This window comes from Leptosomus discolor, chromosome 1 (assembly GCF_034619465.1).
Source record: "Leptosomus discolor isolate bLepDis1 chromosome 1, bLepDis1.hap2, whole genome shotgun sequence".
NCBI classification, from domain to species: Eukaryota; Metazoa; Chordata; class Aves; order Leptosomiformes; family Leptosomidae; genus Leptosomus; species Leptosomus discolor.
In genome coordinates this window covers 111,907,864-111,927,208 of record NC_141391.1, presented here as the reverse complement: position 1 = coordinate 111,927,208, position 19,345 = coordinate 111,907,864, and the positions used below count along the sequence as shown (strand labels likewise).

At 37.5% G+C, this 19,345-nt stretch overlaps 1 protein-coding gene across 1 annotated transcript in view; it reads right to left on the bottom strand.

The window, feature by feature from the left end:
• Positions 1-19,345, bottom strand: part of ROBO2 (roundabout guidance receptor 2) — a 435,305-nt gene that overhangs the window by 90,304 nt on the left and 325,656 nt on the right. The window contains exons 5-6 of the mRNA XM_086462902.1: positions 17,860-17,998; positions 2,834-2,961 (exon numbers count right to left, since the gene is read on the bottom strand). Coding sequence (XP_086319028.1) covers positions 2,834-2,961; positions 17,860-17,998 — 267 coding nt within the window. The remainder of the gene's footprint in view (positions 1-2,833; positions 2,962-17,859; positions 17,999-19,345) is intronic.

The window sequence follows — 19,345 nt, the reverse complement described above, 5'->3', positions numbered from 1 at the left end:
GAAAGCCCAGGATGGTTTTTCTCATTCAATAACGGGCACGAAAGCTTACAGCACACTGCTTTTTCCTCACTGACAGTGCTGATGAAAATATAACAAATAGGTTGAAATGGCCGCAGGGATTCCAACCCAGAACCTCCCAAATTACCGCTTAGATAACTTCTACTTCCTAAAAAAATTGCTGCTAAATGATCGACAGAATAATAGTGTTTCAGGTTGATATCAAGATTGAAAGCTGCTGCCGCAACAAGTGATTTCTTGATTATAGCAACAACACTTCATTATACTTGTGCTGGGAAAGAGGGCTGTCAGTCCCTCTGTTAATAAAATATAGACATCCCCTTTCAGAAGAGTTGAAAAGCTGGACATTAAATTGACTCGAGGTTGCATCTGGGTAGGTGAAACTTCCTTTATTTTAGCAGCAGAAGTAGTTACACATTTCTGAGTAAAGCACCATTTTTTTTTCTTTTTTTCTGTTTTCTTTCGAAGTGGTTAGCCAGCTCTGTATGCCTATGTGCAGGCTAGGGTGAAATGTGAGATATGCAGATTCAGAGGTGACACACAGAATGCGAAGACCTTCTTAGTTCTCAACCTTTCTATGGTTTTATACTTACTTTGGCATACCCACTTCATTCAACTATTTCAAGTCTGCTGCCATTTCTCACCCATCATCTATTTGAAGACTTTCTGCCTTCTAGTATTATAGGCATATTCCTTATTCTGCAGAGAGGTGAGGAATAAGAGCAGTCTGCATCTTTCCAAAAGAGGGCACGAAAGCTGAGTCGCAGAGTTCAAATTGTGTTGTTTGTGACAATGTAATGCAAACCTTCTGACCATATCCTCATCCACTGCTTTGAGAAGATGGATCCATGAACAAGGGAGCTCAGGATTATGTTGCTGTTGGCAGATTTGCAGCTGTAACTACACAATACCTGCAAGGACCAAGGCGCCCTCAAAGTAAATTTTGAAATGCTATGTGGCTTTGCTCCTCTACCTGACAATTGGTTATGGTAAAAGCAATTTCAGAGAAAACTAGTGAAAGTTTAAGAATTCAGAATTAAGGCTTCCTTTAATGAAAACAACTGTTATTCATGGTCCCTTTAAAGTCAACGGGAATTTGCCCAGTCCTTTGTTTTCAGAAAATTCAGAGTAATAGCCTTCTTCATTGAATTTCTTGGCTTTTCTCATTTTCTGTCATATCCTGAACATTTAACATGCTTATAATATCGTGGCTTCCTTTGTGTTGGATAAAGTCTATGTATTTGGCTGTAAACAACAAGCCCAGGGGGGAAAAATACCCAAGATAATGAAAACCTGCTCTTACTGTAGGAAAATCTATTAAATTATGTATTTCCTCAAGTTTTTTTCACCTTAATTTCATCAGGTTCAAGCTTCAGTGATTGTAAAGGATTTTTTGCTTGGTTCTAGCTATTGTTTATATCAGATGTCTGGGTAGCAAATCTGAAAGGCTTGTTTCAGTAATGTATACAGTGAACACAGTTCTAGGAGTGTTTAAAGGCTATAGGTTGTCAGATTTATTGGATACCATGATTCTGCCTGTGACAAAAGAACAGAATGAGAATATTTCTGGGAGTTCGCTGTAGTGATGGTTTTTCTCACTTCACGAGATGGAAGAACCATCTCTTACACAAGCATGTAGCAGGTAAACCTATTTCTTCCGCTTAAAACAGGAAGAACTGCATTATCACTTACTGTCTAAAGCGAGCACTGAGGTAAAATTTTAGCAGATGGATTATCACAATACTCTCTTTTCTTTGTTATATACTAACATCTCCCCTCCCCGACAAAGCCACTGAGTGCTTTTTTTTCCCTTTGAATTCAGCAAATTAAACTGAACTGTGTCCATGCATTAAATGGATGGAAATGGAAGCTGGCCTCTTGGGTCAGTTGACCCCAGTTCTAATAAAGCAATCCATTGAGACTTTGAACATTTTGATTTAATGTGTATGAAAAGAAGAGAACAGATAAAGCTAAAAATGTTTTTATTAACCTTTCACAGCTCTACTGAAAACCATCAGCATGCACCACTAAACTGTGAAATAGTGTCTTCATATATCCATTGTGCCAAATTGCTGCTTATCTTTTGGAATGAAGTAACTATTATATTCTATTTACTCATATGGAAATATCAGCCTACAAACTTTTTCTCTCCCCATAATCTTTAGCATGTCTATATCTACCGTCACAAAAGACATTTTGGCAACTCATTATTCTACCAGATCAAACAGGAGCACATAAACACTGAGTGGATGGTGGAGAACAAGAATACTTTAGGAGAGAATATGTTAGTCTTTACCTCGTCATACTTACAAAATTTAATTAGGATTTTCTTTTTCCATTGGCTAGGGTTTGTCTTTCAGATAAAGAGGAATAATAGAGTGCTTAATCATGGCAGAGCTAATCACATAATAATACTATCTGCATTATGTTTGGAATTAATAAACATAGTTACTTACTATATTCCTTATACATATTAGAGAAACGAATGTGAATAATAGCCTAAACTGATGGCTTGCATATTTAAGCCTATGTCCATGGTTACGTAGTACTTGCTTATGCATATACATATATGTGTCTGTCCTTCAATAAAAAGTATTGGAAGAGCTCTTTAACTGCAGGGAGATCCTATCCTACTGAAGTAAATTAAAATTTTGCCTGAGATATCAGCAGGACCAGGATTTCACCTCTGTTGTAAATCAGTGCAGCACCCACAATTGCAAAGTGTATGTGAAACCCAGGTAAGGATGTGGTCCGTTTCACCAGAAAGCAATTTATCCATGTAAGACATAGGCCCTCCCTTCATGGGAACACTCACCTCGCACAGTGAGGGTAGCAGTGGCTTCAACTTTTCCAACTCTATTCTCAGCAATGCATGTGTACGTTCCTTCATCTGTGCTCATGGCCTTCTTAATGCGCAAAGTGTAGTCATCTTTGATGTCATACCTGCGTTACAGAAGAATAATGAAAACTCCTTCTGTAGATAACAGAAATGAACGAAAACTGTCACCTGGAATATGCCAGTCTGAATCTATCTTGGAGCCAACTTCGGAAGATAAATTATTATCTAGCATTAGATAATTCCATCAAGTATTAATCTTCATGACATTTTTATTGCACTCTACATTAGTTAGAAACTTTACATAAAATTAGTATTGTTATGTTCACTCAGTATTAGGGCTTTATTAATAATACCATTCATTTTGTCCTTGATCTAGAGCAATAAGATAAAATTAAGCTATCAGACATCAGTTATCAATACATGACAGCTCAGGTTTATCATGCCTTTAACTATGCAAGCTACACATTTTACCTTTTGCTGATTTGGAAATTTCCCTTTATACATAGTTTTCCTCTACAGCAGCAACTCCTTAGGGAAACTGTGAGCATGTTGGTAGGATCTGACACCACATGATTACAAACAATAAAAAATATATTTAAGCTTTGGAAGGTGACATTTATTGAAGATGCACATTAAAGGAGATTTATCAATTTCACAGCAATACTATAAAATGATTCATTGAGGGTGGACAATAACATTTTCTCTTTCTTAAAGGAATTAGAAACAATTCAATTATGCTTTGTTTCTTTGTTTCTACCATTGTAATAATTCTAAAACTATGAAGGTATATAAAACTTGAAATAATATAAAGTACTTCAGATTGCAGTGAACATTCATTCTCAAGGCATTTAGAGTGCTCGCACCTAGAAAAATGTTTTCAGTTAAATTGTTATTATCCTGCAGAAGCCACGCTTAACAAACTATTTTACTCTGTGATCCAAAGCTCATTAAAGTCAATGGGAGACTTTATCTTGTATAAATTTTATTTGGTTCCTAAATCAGGAAAACACTGGTCTTCAGCACTGAAGTAACAATATTTCACTCTTGAAATACTCTCCTGTAAAATTATTTTCAACAACATTTCTTCTAGGCATAATAAGCCCACGATACCCTGAATATAGATTTAGCTTCAGTTCTCATGTATCAAATAGTGAAATAGGAACACAAAACTAAAGATCAAGACTTCGGAAGATGTTAATACTTTTTATCACTGTATGCACACTCATGACATAACTTCAGAAGAACTAATTTACCTTGTATTTGTTATACAGTAAAGTCCTTGCAGACTTGTTCAGCAAACATATTGAAATCATATGGAAGAGCACCCTTAAATGTTTTGATGAATAAGAATGTAATACTATTAGTTCCAGGAATGTTGTGAGGCTCTGTGAGTATTTTTAAATGCTTTGGGAATCGGAAACATTCATTTCGGTGTACATAATATATGTTGTTATTGGTTCCTTTAGTATAGATTTGCAGAGAATGAGCTGTGCTCACAGACTTTAAAGCATCTTAACTCAAAGGACACTGTATGTTGAAACATTTGAAGTTCTATTATTAATTAAAGCTCACAACACCAGTTAGAGCATTACTAGCAATTCCAAGAATAAAGAGAAGTCAAGACATCTTTTCACACTCAGCACAATACAATACAGCTTCATTCTATATTTAGTAAGCCCATTCTATTCATTAGCAAAAAAAAAATTTAAAAAGACCAAATTGAGGCTAACCATTCTGTCAGAGATCAACATAAACTCTTTTGTTAGCAGTTATACTTAATTATATGTACACGCAGTACCTCAGGTTTAACTAATGAGTAAGAGATATGCCAAGTGGAAGAATAAGTAGATGCCATGGCAAACTTCAGAAACTTTTAGGGACAATTTTTTTGCTAGTGTAGTACCGTTGATGTGGGGAAAAATGTTATGACGCTAGAGAACTTAACATGTAGTTTCTGGAGCAGTACAGATCTTATTGCAACTACATTCAACAGCCATATGCAGTTGAGGAACATTTCTTCTCGACTGCTCAGAAATTATGTCATTTTGCATGCTGTGCTTCACTAGTCAATGGCAAATAGAAATCACTGTTTTCATAAGAGAGAAAAGGCAAATTGTCTCCCTAAAATATCTCACAAATATGACAACAGCATCCCAAAATGACAGAGCTGTTATTTGTCTTTGGCGACCACAGAGTTGCAGACAAGAGAAAATGCTTATTTTCTTGACATGAAGCCAGCCCTAGGGGACTAAAAATACAAAGTTGTATTCAGCTCCTGTAAGATGAGAAATATAAGATCAGTTGTAATATAAATATGAGCTGGATATAGGAATCACAGTTACAAAGCTGGGCAACAATTAGCCATTTATTTAATTGTTTTTTTGCTTTTTTTTAAAGAAAAATAACATCCCTGTGGTTCACTTACCACTGCTGAGATAAAAACAGACAGGCAGCAGGACTGTCTCTGAGTGGTTGCTTGAACTGAGATGCAGGCAGCATGGGACAGGGCCCTCCAGTCTGCTGTGGGCTACAGCTGACTTGCTCTTCGTCATCTCACCGATGCGCTGGTGCCGGCATGCCAGCCAGCTGCCTTGGAGGCTTCGGCAGTCTTTATGCTTGCACCTGCCAATCATGTAAATTGTGCAAAGGCTGCTGGGGGAACAAGCCAGCTGCATGGCATGCCAGGACGCAGAGTAAGGGTACAGCCATCTTCTCCCACTTGGTTTGTGAAACAGAGGGTGGCATAAACATGTCACTACCATGGCCTGGTTAGCATTTACTTCAAGGAGAGGTCCAGATTTCCCAGTCTGTTTCGCCAACAAGGCCATACTGTGTTTTTGGCCCACCCTGATAGAATGTGCCACCTAGCAATTATATTCATACACAGATGGACCCATGGGACATTATTACCATCTGCTGTTCTGAAGTATTGATACACTGCCCCGCAGTCATCTGTTCCACCCACATTGCCCCGAGAAGTCACCATGGTTCAGTGAAGAGCTTTGACAGATGAAGGAGGCAGGAAGCAGGAAGGAAGAAAACTGACTTTTAGCCTGATCCACAGCAGCACAAGGAGCTTGTGTGAGAAAGGGACCGTGAAGTAACAAGGAGTGAAGCCTGAATATCTTTGTAGTTTCTCAGGCATCCATCTGCACAGTCTTGAATGTCTTATCTCTTCTCCATCCCAGAGCCTCATATTCCCATAGAAAGATGTGTCCACCTGAGTTTCTGGAGAAGTTCACTCTTGTTTGGATTAGGGCTACTGAACACTCGGGAGTCAGGATCAGGGCTTCTCTGACCGCTAATACCAATCACAGAGAGAGGTTACTGGACTCTTATATTGACAATGGAATGGCAGAAATCCAGAGCATACTGGTTAAGTTGGTCTTTAACGTTATCAGTGCACTAAGGCAGCAATGCCTTCAAAGTATGTGCAGTGTCAAGAAACACCTTCTGACATATTGCCCAAATATTGCTCACTTCTAGCCAATTAATGCCAATATTCAGCTAAAAACATAGGGCGTCAGACACCAGTTTCACATGTTTATGGCCATCTAATTGATTTTAAGTACTTCTCTTTGTTAAACATTTGGAGGTGTTTAACCTTTCAGTTCAACTGAGACTTCAGTCATCAGACTGAGCTGGGAGAGGTCTTTTAAACAGCTAGTCAGCCTGTGCCTAGTTATAAATCACTCACTTTTGGACACTGCATTACATAATTTCTGTTCTACAAGCAATAGCTAGAGCAGGTCTGCCTTTAATTAAGCAAGAAGGAAGGGGCAGGCAGGGGACTGGAAAGGAAGAAAGAAACAGAGAAATAAGCAGCAGATGAGAAAACACTGCTGGTGAGGAAATTCTAACAGAAATTGGGTGATTTGAGTGAAATCTGGCAGTGAAATGCACATATGAATGCATTCATTGTTGCTAGTTTTGATTAATGACAGTTGTACAATAGTGTGCTGACAGTCACTGCCATACAGACACAATTTTTTTTTTATATGAAACACTGCTGAAAATGCAACCCAATCAGATTTGGCCCCTGAACAACATGTGCTATCATCACTGTACCGTGAATTGAGATTGATTGGTAACCAGCTGTGACAAAGTGGGAAAAAGAGCCTTGTCTTTTTCTAGAAAAGAAAAGAAGAAAAATAAAAAACTGAATTGTGTCAAAACCATTACCATCTGCTCAACCAAATAACAAATAAAACAAAACACATTAACTGTTTTAAAGTATCACAAATTAATGTTCTGAGGTTGGATGCAAGCATTGGCTTAAGCATCTAAGAATAATATTGAATTGAACTGGTTTTGTCACAGTTATAATTTTTTTTCCCCACATTCAAAAGTGTATCTGTCCATACTCAGCCACCAATCTTCCATGGTTATCAAATAAAAAAAAAATAAAATAAAAAGAGATAATTTACTGGGATTAACCAATATGCTTTTTTGCATTTGATACACATTTCACTGAGTGCTCCACAGAACCCCTAGTTTTCCACTTTTTCAAAAATATGCATGCAGTATACATAAAAATATATGCACCTCTTTGTCTTTCACATGTGCAGGTAGCAGCTGGACTCATTACATTCCTAGATATCCTAGTAGGACTAACTGGTAATACAAGGATACACTTTCCTCAGCAGTATATTTTAAAGTCGTGAGGATGCATTACTGAATTCAACAAATCCAACTCAAAAAGTTCTATTTCTCGCTAAAGGGAGTTTGCAAGAGAAAAAGTCACAACTGTTGCAAACAGATGCCACTGGCCTCAAAAAATATACATCAGTTTATACCAGTCACCTATTTTCTTCTAAAACATTCTGTAAAAAAAAAAAAAAAAAGGAAAAAAAAATCTTTGTATGTGGGCTTTGTAGGTTTTTGATTTTTTTAGAGATGGCACAAAAATTGCTTTGCTCTATTTTCTTTGCCTGTTTGCCAGGCTGTTTTGCAAAACACGCACAAAGCTTCAAGATTACTCACAACATCAATGATTAGGGAGCCCAAATAGAGAGATGCTACTGGCCAAAAACCAGAGTAAACAGGAGGTAGTTAAGGAGGCTTAAGCTTCTGTCTCCACTTCTCCTTTGTGGTGCTGGCACTTCAGCTCCCAGCATAGTGCCACAGCTTTTCACTGGCTCTCTGTGCCAGATGGAGGGAGCCAGAGAGAAGCTGCAGTGAGATAGGAAGCGTGAGCTCCTTAGCCGAACGGAGAGCCTCCATTCCCATCGGTGATGCAGCCACCCCTACTGCCAGCTCCCTTACAAGAAAAATAGGTGGGTTTTCTTCACTTCCATCCCATGCATTGACAAGTGGAAGAATAAAGAAGCACAAACCTATGTGAGCGACAGCTTTCTGAGGGAACGATAAAGGATTCTCTGCTTTTCTTTCCCTAGCAAAACCTGAATCAGCCAGAGACAGCATGAATGTATATATTTGTGTGCACTGGTCTCAAATCACTCTGTGGTACCCCTGAAATCAAGGCTGCTTGGTGCTAGGTGGCTCGAAGACACTGCTTACAGCTGTGATTAATCAAGCTACCAGGGGGCTATCACCAAGGTGCTGGCAGGATGGCTGCCACTCACATCTACGGGTCCAGATTCCCATTTATTCTTTGGCAATGCCATGCGTGCCAGAGAAAGGTACAAGGCAACGTGACATTAACTTGAATTTCTTTGTGCAAGGCATATATGCAAGCAGTCATATGAAATGGTTCACTGGCCTTATTCCAACAAACCAGAAAAAGAGCTAAGTGATACAGGTTAATATTCACTATTTTGATTTTCTTAAAATATACTTACAGCACGTTCTGCTTAGTTCGAAATATTTTATGGGTTGTGATCAGCAGATTATTTGTTATTTCTTATAGCGGACACTCTCAATTGCAGTAATATAAAACACAAACTCACACTGCACTGTGCCTTAAACCAAGGCATTTAATAAAATAGCCTAAATATCATAAAAGATCTATACAACAGCTACAGTCATTGGGTCAACATTACGAAGCAATACCTATGTCCAAGGAAATGGTGTTTTCCAACTTCTCTGGAGGCATTACACTACGCAGTACTACTCTTACATACAAACATATGTATGTGACTGCATATAACTAGTGGCTCACAAAACCAGTAGCCATGCGCTCAGGAGTGAACCAAGAAAGAAAAACAAGACAGCTTTTTTATTCTCTTTGAAATAATTTCAAAACAAACAGAAGTTAAGAACAAAACCTATGTTTGGGAATCAGTGACTCAGTAAACTCTATCTAAACTGATACAGGCTCCGTCTTTTACCTCTACATCTCTGTTTGCATAGAGAAGTACTCATAGGGAATTACCACATGATAATTAACAAAAATGGGCTTCTGATTTGATTTTAGATCCAGACAGAGCTCCACATTTCAAAAACTGGAACGTTGGTGGAAGTATGAGCTAAGAGAGTAATAACTTGGCATGGAGACCGATCCTCCTATCACCAGAAGTAGTCCTTTCCCTCACAGATGAGACACATTTGTCAGGCACTTGGGGAGATTTGTATTATTAATGCCTATGTCATAAATTCATCCATAAGAAAAGCACCCTTGATTCTCAGGGTTGTCTGCTCAGCACATGCCACTGAAACTAATTTTAAGGAAAAGTGAAATAGTGTTTTTATCCATTTCTGGTTTTAAAAAATCAAAATGATACTGCAAGGACTGAACACAGTAAGAAGATTTGAGCCCAGACTGGCATCTTACACTCACTAAATATGACTTGACAAATTTTTTTTTTTTAACATGAGCACACAGATTATGAGTATTCTGAAAAAAAACAGTTTGTGTTGGCCTGTGTATTATTATTTGCCTTAAGCATGATGAATGATTACGATAAACTTGTCAGAGAACTAACTGAAATATTTTTTAATCTGTATTTTGAATCAGCCTTGAAGTAGTAATTAAAGACGAAGCCATGTTAATGTTTTAACGAAAGTGCCTTCAACACTACAGTTGAGGGAGAAGACATGTTATTAAAAAGTACATTTTGCTAATGTTAAGTAATTCTCAACATAGGACTGACCAATATGAATTGGAAAGTAGTTCTTACAGTTAAAACTAACCTTACAGTGTTTTCACTGGCAGTTTTTGTTTGTTTGTTTTTAACTGAGATGACAAATTTTGCATCCCATGCCGGACTGGAATGTGTTAAAGCAGAAGAAATCCCTGCAGGTCAGCCATTCCGGTAGCATCAGTGATGCTGTGGACAGAGCTCTTGAATCTGTCTCCCACTTGAACATAATTACCAGCTTTCCTCTCCCTGTTCTGAGGGTTTTACAGAAAACCTGCATAGTTAACTATCTTTACTTTTTCATTCTATATTTTCTATAGTCAATAAACCGATAATAGTGAGCTTAAACTGTCTGGTATCATTATACTTTTCAAGAAAGCAGGCTACCTCAATATTCTGAAACTTACAAATACAATGTATAAACTACGTGATTACTAAGCTTTTACTTAATATATTCTGCTTTTCTGGTACTAAAGAAAGATTCAAGCACTAAATGAGTATTTTGAGTGAAATTCTACATTAAGTTTTCTTGGGTCTCCTTCCTGCAAGACCATTTATTTACTGCAGTCTTCTGTGAGTGGAAAATTCAGAGAAAACCATGTTTGAGACTACTACTACCAGCACTAAATTTTGTTTCAGAGCTCTGCTAGTGACTTCATTAATTCTCTGAAATGTAACAATTTTAGGATGTTAAACAAGAGAGACTAAAATATAAAACATTCTCTTGTGACAATCCAATTTCAAGTGCACTGCCAGTGATAACTTCATAGATCACCAGTGGTCCACACAGCATAAAGAGAAAACATGTAGGCAGGATTGCTAGTTGACACAATTCCTTTATGGTTGCTGTCCGTGGAGTTGTAAAGCTATTTTCCCAACCTTGACCCTTATGTAAGCAACTGGAGATTGTTTTCATGCATGTTCAGACAGACTGCCTGAAACAATAGCTCTTCTTCAGCTTTGTGGTGAGAACTGACACTTAACATGAAGCCAATTTAAATGTCAATGTTATTAACTGTTTCTCTGCTGATCAGTCTAGCAGAGCCATGCATCTAATACTTTTGCTCACAGCATTTAATATTTCATACAAATTGAATGGCAGATAACTACTGGGGTTAGACTATACGCCTCTGGGGTAACTGTGGGACGATGCATTTACAGGACTTTATTCAATGTCGTGCCTTGAGGGATTTAAAATGTCAAAAAATACTCTAATTTACACTTTCACTTGGCTGTGTAGTCCTCAGAAAATTGTAAGGAATATTTTCCACTTACGGAACATGAAAGGATCACTAACAGGCAAAATATCAATCAGAAAAGAGGACACTCAACCAAAAGAACAGGAGTGGGTACCCCACCAGCACTGGGATACCTCATCTTGATGCTATATGCACAAAAATAAACCAACCCCTGCCTCCTTTTTACCCCTCATCACCTCTTTGTTTCTAAATGACATATTTGGCATTATAGAAGTTTACTCAAATAATTCAACATAACAGCTAAAAAGATGCTTACATTGCACTCTACTGAAATCTGCCTATATTCAGCTAGGCTACATGGACTCTCTGCAAGTTGCACTGCAGCTTGCCCTGTGCCAGCCATGTGCTGCATTAAACCTAAGATAACAACATCCACTGCAAACTGCCTCTACTCCCTCCAGATGTATGTAAGAATACAAGTAGCGTATTAAACCTCTTTCTTTCACTGTCTCCCTTTGACAAGCTATTAAGAACATCCAATCTTCTCCACTACACTCCTTATAAAGGGACTTAATCTCCCCTTGATGCTTCAGCTTAGGAAACAAAAGATGGGCATGCAAATCATACTGGATCTAACCAGAGGTGATGAATAGTACACGTGACACAGCTAATATGAAAAACATCCTTTTTCCCTGATCCTTTTTTAAAAACCATTATTTGTTATTAATTGCAACAGAAATTTGCTGATGTAACCAAAGATTATATCCATTACACTACTAACACAATCTTTACTCTAATTAATTTTCCATACACATTAGACTGCATTTTATACAATCTGCACAGAGATTAACTTGACCAAAGCACACAGCGCTGTACTGTTATTAACTCATATTTCATTGAAAGGTCATTCTCCCCTTGGTTGTATCTAGAGGAGGCTGTAGTAAAATACCTCACTATCCCATCCACAGAATATAAATAGAATTATGTAGTACTATGTTTATTCTTTAAAATTACTGTCTCTGTGGCCTACAGGGCCTTACCCTCTGATCATGGAGAAATACAAATGCAGAACATCTCTGGCTATTTGGCCCTTTCTGGATCTCCTCTTAAAAAACCTGACTTTTCTGAGTTTATTGGGATGAGTTTTGCTCTCAGTTGCATTTAAATCCATTTCAAAGATTTGCAGCTGGAAGGCAGTAAGATATTTTCAAAATTTTATCATTTACCCTTAGTTCTGAGCTCATGACAAGCCATGGAGGAAAGCACAGAAATTACAGTACTTACTGAAAATGCACACGTATCAGAAGTGTGACAGACATTTCTAACCAGGCTACGCGTATGCAATTACTTTTCAGGCACAAAGAGGCCAGTTTTAAACACATAGCAAGACTAACATCTACAAAAACTTTTGCGGTTGGAGCTAACACAGATCTTAGAATAAGTTAAGGCTATGCATTAAGAATGCATTTTCCCAAATAATTTTTAGTGAATATTCCTATATTTAGCAAATGAGAAAGCTTGCTGTTCTGTTTATGTTTTTCACTGCTCTGTGTCACTGCTCTGTTTCATTTAATAACTTACAATCTCTTAACACTTAGCAATATACTTTGTGTAAACTACACACCATTTTCATTCTGAAGCATCACTCTTGGTTTTTTCTGCCTACACTCCCATTGCGTGGGTGGTGCATAAAACAAATACCTCTTCCTGCTGGTGCAGTTGCCACTTTGCATCTCTAGCACAATATTCATCTAATCAGACAGCGCCTGTAAATGCAACTTACAAGAGCAGGTTGTAATTTCATTAAAGATGTATTTACTGAGCTAAACCAGCTGTTTTGGGCTGGAATGCAAAAAAAAAGGCCCATGTGATTGCTACTAAATCATTTTTAAGGCAACTGAAAAATACATTTGCTGAGCTAACCTCACTCTCCCAAAGAGCTGGCACTGCTAGCTTCTTCCATGTAAAAGGTCTAAACAGTTATTATAGTGTGCCTTAAATTTTAACTTGTAATTGAAAATCTTTTCACTTCCTAAAAAAAAAAATAAAAAAAAAATCCGTATTGCTTGCTATGTAATTACAGACTGCAGCTGCTCTCTTCGGCTTCGCTAGAAAATTTGAAGACATGTAACACTGTACAAGCCTTATTCAAATTTTATTAAATTGCTAGTCATAGATATGCCACTCATACTGGAGGCTTTGAAATAATATTTCTTTCTTCCTGTTAGCAGGACTAAAAAGCAGATGAATCAAAAGTTGATCCAGACCACATAGAATTCCTCACCACACAGGAGACCATCAACTCCTTAACAGGAAAGTATAATCTGTTTCTGCCAAGCAGACATCAAAGGGAAAGCTACCTGAATATGTGGCTGGAAAAAGACTTCAATGTATAAACACAATTTTTATGTAATTTTCAGTAAGTCCTGCTCACTATGCTTGGCCACAATTGTCTGAGTTGCTTGAGTACAATTTTTGTGCCATTTCCTTGTATTTCTGCCAAAGGCATAGGACTGGTGACCCCACAATATCCTGTTCACCTCCAGTAGTTTGACATAAGTCACACTTGATTAAATATTCCCTAGCCTTTGTGTACTGTGGAAGCTATGGTGTGATGCTGAATTTTTAAAGCAATTAAAATAAAATATACCCCATGTGCCTCTACCCTTGATTCACAATGCATTTCAGTCTTGGGTCACTGATTTGAAATGCACAGCTTCTGGAAAAAAGCTTCACACACCCCAGACTTCACACCGTACGTTGTTTCTCTCTGTTGGTGCAGTATCAACACTTTTAATAGCAAGTTATTAATTTGCTGGGATTGGTTTAGGCTCTAAAAAGAATTTTCAGGTCTGAAGAATTTAATTAATTCTTCATCACAACAATGTAAAAGAACTATGAAAACAGTTAGCATACATAAGTCACAACACTGTTTTCACCTGGTCCTTCTTGATGCTTTCTTAATTCGTGCACAGCCATATACAGAAGACCTTCATGATGTATACCACAGCCTTTGAAATCTCAAGTCAGGGCTACAGCATGTTCGACAAGTAACTTCATTTGACTGCTAGTGAGACTTATTTACCCTAGGCATTTTCAAAACTTCCATTATAAGAACAACTTCAAGGTTTTAAATTAAAAATATAGACTATCATAGTTGGTTTAGATAATCAATTCAAAATAGCTAAAATTTGAAATAAAGCCTTACACCCTCAGAACAAACTTATGCCCATCTTTTCTCAGTTTTAAAGCATGGTTATTCATAAATTTCTGGATAATTACATAGACAGTTCAACAAAATGGCCAAATTAAATTTTTTTAATAGCCATATTTTCAAACATCAAAATTTCTTTAGAAGTTGATTTTTTTTTCTCATTCAATCCAATTGCAACTGGAGATGCTTACAGTTCACCAGGGACCTTTATAATCAAAACTGTAACAGCCTGAAATTATTTCCCAATTATTACTCAACATACCAATTGGTGCAGTAATACTGTTTATATTTTTGACCAGAAATTACTGTGATGACTTTTCTCTTTACTTTCACACGTGTCACCAAAAAAGCTAAAAAGAAGGAAGATGGAAAAACAGAGGAGGATTTCTGAAAGACTATGGATCCAATATCACTAATTCTAATTTTCACTAGGAGCAAATTTCAGAAACAAAATGCATACAAAAATTCAGTTTATCCCACTTTGCTAGCACTGAACTAGACACCTTTTGAAGTTGAACTGAAAACAGACGCATTTAAAAACTTGCAGTAATTGTTGAAACAGGTAGCTATAATTGCCTTGTAATCTAGGCATGAAGCCTAAAGGAAATTATTGAAAAAACAGAAACAGACAGAAGTGCAAAGAACATCGTTAGCAGCAGAAACAGGAAATTGATATGAAAAACTATAAGACAAATAGCTGCAGAGATCTGCTCAGAATAAGGATTTATGCGTGTAGGAAAAATAACAAAGGGAATTCCTTAAGTGTTTCATATTTCAATGTAGATGTTAAAATGCTTAAAATACAGGAGCTCAGAAGCTTAAAGCTAATTTTGGTTTTACCTCAAAAAAAAAAATAAATCTCCCACTTCATCAAGGAGAAAAATCTTAGAAATTCTCTTCTTAATTTATAAAGTTGCTGTATTATCATTTTCTCATCCATCCATTCATTCAGACTATACCTGGGTAAATTTATTTGTTTGCATTAAAAAATCCAGAAAAAAATATAGCTTTTCTTTTAGATGTTCTTCATGCTGCATGGTTTGGAAATTTACGATTTTTGGACAGTGAAGACTGCTCATACATCTTGCTATACAAACGCTACATTTTAGAAAAGAAAACACAGTCCTGATCTTCAGAGGTATTTGCTTTTGAAATGTAGATGTTGGACTCTACTAGATGACCACAAGCCATGTGGCTCAGGTTGCTACATGGGCAGGGGCAGTGGTAGTCCTCTTATCGCCCAAGGTGGTCTCTCCAGCGTAAGATTCTGCAGCCTTGCCCTTTCTTTACCCACCCCTCTGATGTTCTGGGAAGCAGACATAAATGAAGACATACCCCCACTTTCTGTATTAAGATACCAAAACACAGTTAATGAAATGTTAAACAGCAGCGTAAAAACACTGCAAAACTTTGCTAGTAGTTTCTGAGCCTGGAGTTTACTATGATCAGAATGTATCTGACAAATGCTCTATTCTTTTAGCTAAAAGTCCAGTGAAAATGCTTCCTGTGCTTCCTGTTACATTTCTCCTTCCTTAGAAATACATCATGAATGAGCAGAAAAAATTACCCCAAAGCACATTATTTCACAGTGAGATATATATATATATATATAAAAAAGAAGGAACACAGACACTAAAAAAACCCTAATAAAAGTGCAACCTAACCAGAGGCACTGTTGGTTCATCATCTATTGCTTCTGATTATGAGACCTAGGAATAGACATAGTTTAAAACAACAGAAGTAGAACAACAGTAAGAATAAATCACAGAAACACAACATATTTACTATGGACTACTCTATAATGCGTAGTTAAATAGTAAGCAAAGAGAAAAATTCATCCTGACACCCAAAAGTGCTCTTCAAAATATTTTATGTATTACACGCATATATGTCTATCAATATAATCAGCAAAACAGCTATGTATTCTTATAATTTCTTTTAAATTGCAAGGAAATTTATTTTAAAATATAAGTATTTCTATACACATACATACGTATCTGCACTTATACTGACATGTTTTTTCTAGATTGTATCATTACGTTAATATATTTAACTGAAGAATGGTAAGACATCTTTCAGAGTTGAGTATGTCGAAACTAAAAGAGGTATTCTCCAATTTGCATTCTGTGATTTTGTTAAAGATTTAGAAATTAAGAAACAAAAGATATTAACCCAAGAACCAAACATGTTTAAGTGCTGTATGACTGAGAAATGTTGCCACTGATTTTCATGAAAGTTTATGCGACACTAAACACCATATTTAGCAAGTGGACAAAGACTGCCAGATAACAGTCTCAGCACATTTTTCACCTTGTTGTGTTGAAGATGCAAAACATGTTGTGATAAGGAAAGCAGACAGCAATGTCTAACTTGTTTGGAGTCTAACTTGTTAGACTTAGCTAGGCCAAGTCTAGTAGTGTGCTCACAGCACACTTAATGTACACTGACACAAACTATCCACAAACACCATTGCAGCTGCTCTTTTAATATCATGATTGGAAGGTCAGAAATAACACTGGCAGCCAGCCTACATAAGTCCAGTGTTTAAAGCACTTGTTTGAAGAACGGACAATTTAGATTTATTTTTTTTTCCCTTTCTTCAAATTCTATAGGCAACATACCAGGCATAACCAACAGAGATGGAAAAGAACAATCAACTGCGGTTGTGAAAAAAAAAAAAAGGGGACCATTCATGTCTCCTGTTGAAAACAAAAGCACTACGTAAAAATGAATCAGGACTCACAGGGACAGAAAGATTAGTTGGGTTATGGAGACCTGGGTTCTCATTCCTGTTCCCAGACCTGTTTCAGTCTTAACATTTTTTAATCTAACAATGATTCAGCAACAAAAATAGAAAGAGTTCCAGAAAGCAAGGACCAAATTCTGTTCTGTCGGCTGAAAGGAGCCAAGCTAATTCAATTTCCTTTTATAGGACCGACTCTCATCCCCTGCTCACTCTGGGATTTTCTCTGTGTTTGTTCCAGACTAAATGAATCTTTCTTGAGCACAAGGGGCCTGTTCCAGAATTCAGCTTTGTTTTCCACTTCTGCTAGTTTGGGTTTTTTTTTGTTTCCTCAAGAGGAAGGTTTCTCTCCAAGACTTAACAGGTGTGAGCCAAGAAGCCAGCAAAGCCCACCACAGCGCTCTGCTTCTAATTCATCCTGCTAATGCAACAGAGCGGCTCTGCAACTCTCCAGGCAAATTTTCTCCCTTTTGGTATCAGCACGTTATTATGAAGGCTACTATTGCTAGTACATTCTAAACACCTTTACTTTCTCCAGCAAATTCAGTGAATACCCATGCGCTTACTATACCTACACATCACTTTTCTTCCTTCCACAGGAATCCATTACCTGGACAATTCAACCCAGACTGGGTTTCCCTGCTTAGCTGGCTCTGGAACAGGTTCTCTAGTGCCAAAGACCAGCAATATGGGAAATAAGTCTTGGCCATAATGTCAAACAACAAACTACAAGTAGTAGGGAGTGATTTCAGCATTACTCAACAACTGAAATTTGAAAGCGTTGGGAACATGAACATTGTTCTCACCTTCCTCTCGGTAAGTCTGCATCATCTTTCTTCCACCGGACTGTGGGTGTGGGATCCCCCTGCACTTGGCACCGGAAATCCACGGCCTCTTCCTCCAGCACCACTTGGTTAATCGGTCGCCTGAGAAATGTGGGTCGTTCTTGAAAGAGACATTAAAATTCCTCAGTGAGTCAGAGGGTTGAAAGGAACACTTTTGATATTTCAGCATCTTTTTGTTTACCGATTCACAGAACGAAGAAAGGAGGCTGAGCTCCACAAATTCAGACAAGTGGGACTGATGATGTGCATAAAGAGCCTGGAAGATGACTCCCAGGCTAGCTAGGCGGGGGCTGTTGCATCCAGCCCTCACGCAAGAGCTGAGTGCCACCAGAAGGAAGCCGGTTCTAGCACCGACTGCCCGCCTGCCACCCTGGCAGAGAGGTCTCCAAGGCCGTTCTCTGCTGTGCAAACGTTTTGGCTCTGCACTGCTGCATACACAGAGCGGATCTAAAAGCTCCTGCCTACTGTAGTGATATATGAGCTGCCAATGGAGCTAGCCTGCCTTTGGCCATAATCAATCTCTTGATGCTTTGGAGGAAAATGCATCCATGTTATGCATCTCAGCCAATTGTGGACTATGTTACAGAGGTCAGAGCTTTCCTGATCCCCATCACTAACTTCACCACAGAAAACTAAATTAAGGTCTGAAGAATAAGTTTTGTTTACCCTTGTTATGTTAGCCTGCACGGCTACAAATATTATTAATCATCATAATGTTGTACAGGCCTGCTTAAAATCCAGATGCAGAGCCACAATCTGATCTCAGTTATACTGGTACAAACTCAAAGTACCGGTAATTTCATTTGAAAGGATGTCACTGGGGTTAGTTTCACAGTTGCCTTTGGATTGCGTAAAATTTGTTCTGTCCTCTCTTAGCCATACCACACTTTCATTGTCATAAATTATTTATGCTAGAGTCAAACCATTATAAGACTGGGTTTATATGAAATATTATTTCAACTAAAGACAGGGATCTATTATAAAGACATTTAAAACTTTACATTTCACATTTCACTCTCAGCAAGTTGAACGTTATGATGTCATTAAAAAAATTATTCAAAATTCACACAGATGTAAGCAATACCAGACTCTGACTCAGGCAGTTTGTCTTGATAACTACAGAGCTGAGTTTATGGGTTGTCTATCCATGTTTATTATATCCAAACAATAAGAAGAATTTTAAAAAATAAAAGAACATTAATAAGGTTGCAAAATCAAGCACACAGCACCTCAGTGCCAGAACTAAAGCTGTCTGCATGCCCTTTAATCCCTCCCTTTAATGTTTATGCCTTATGGGACTGGTTGTAATTATATGATCACATACTATTTTTTTCCCAAAACATCTCCAGATCTTTGGTATTCATTTAATAAGCAGGTGTTTAATATTTTGCTTTAGTTGTACTGTTTAGTGAGTGGCCTTCTATCATACTTCTCAAATTTCACTTCA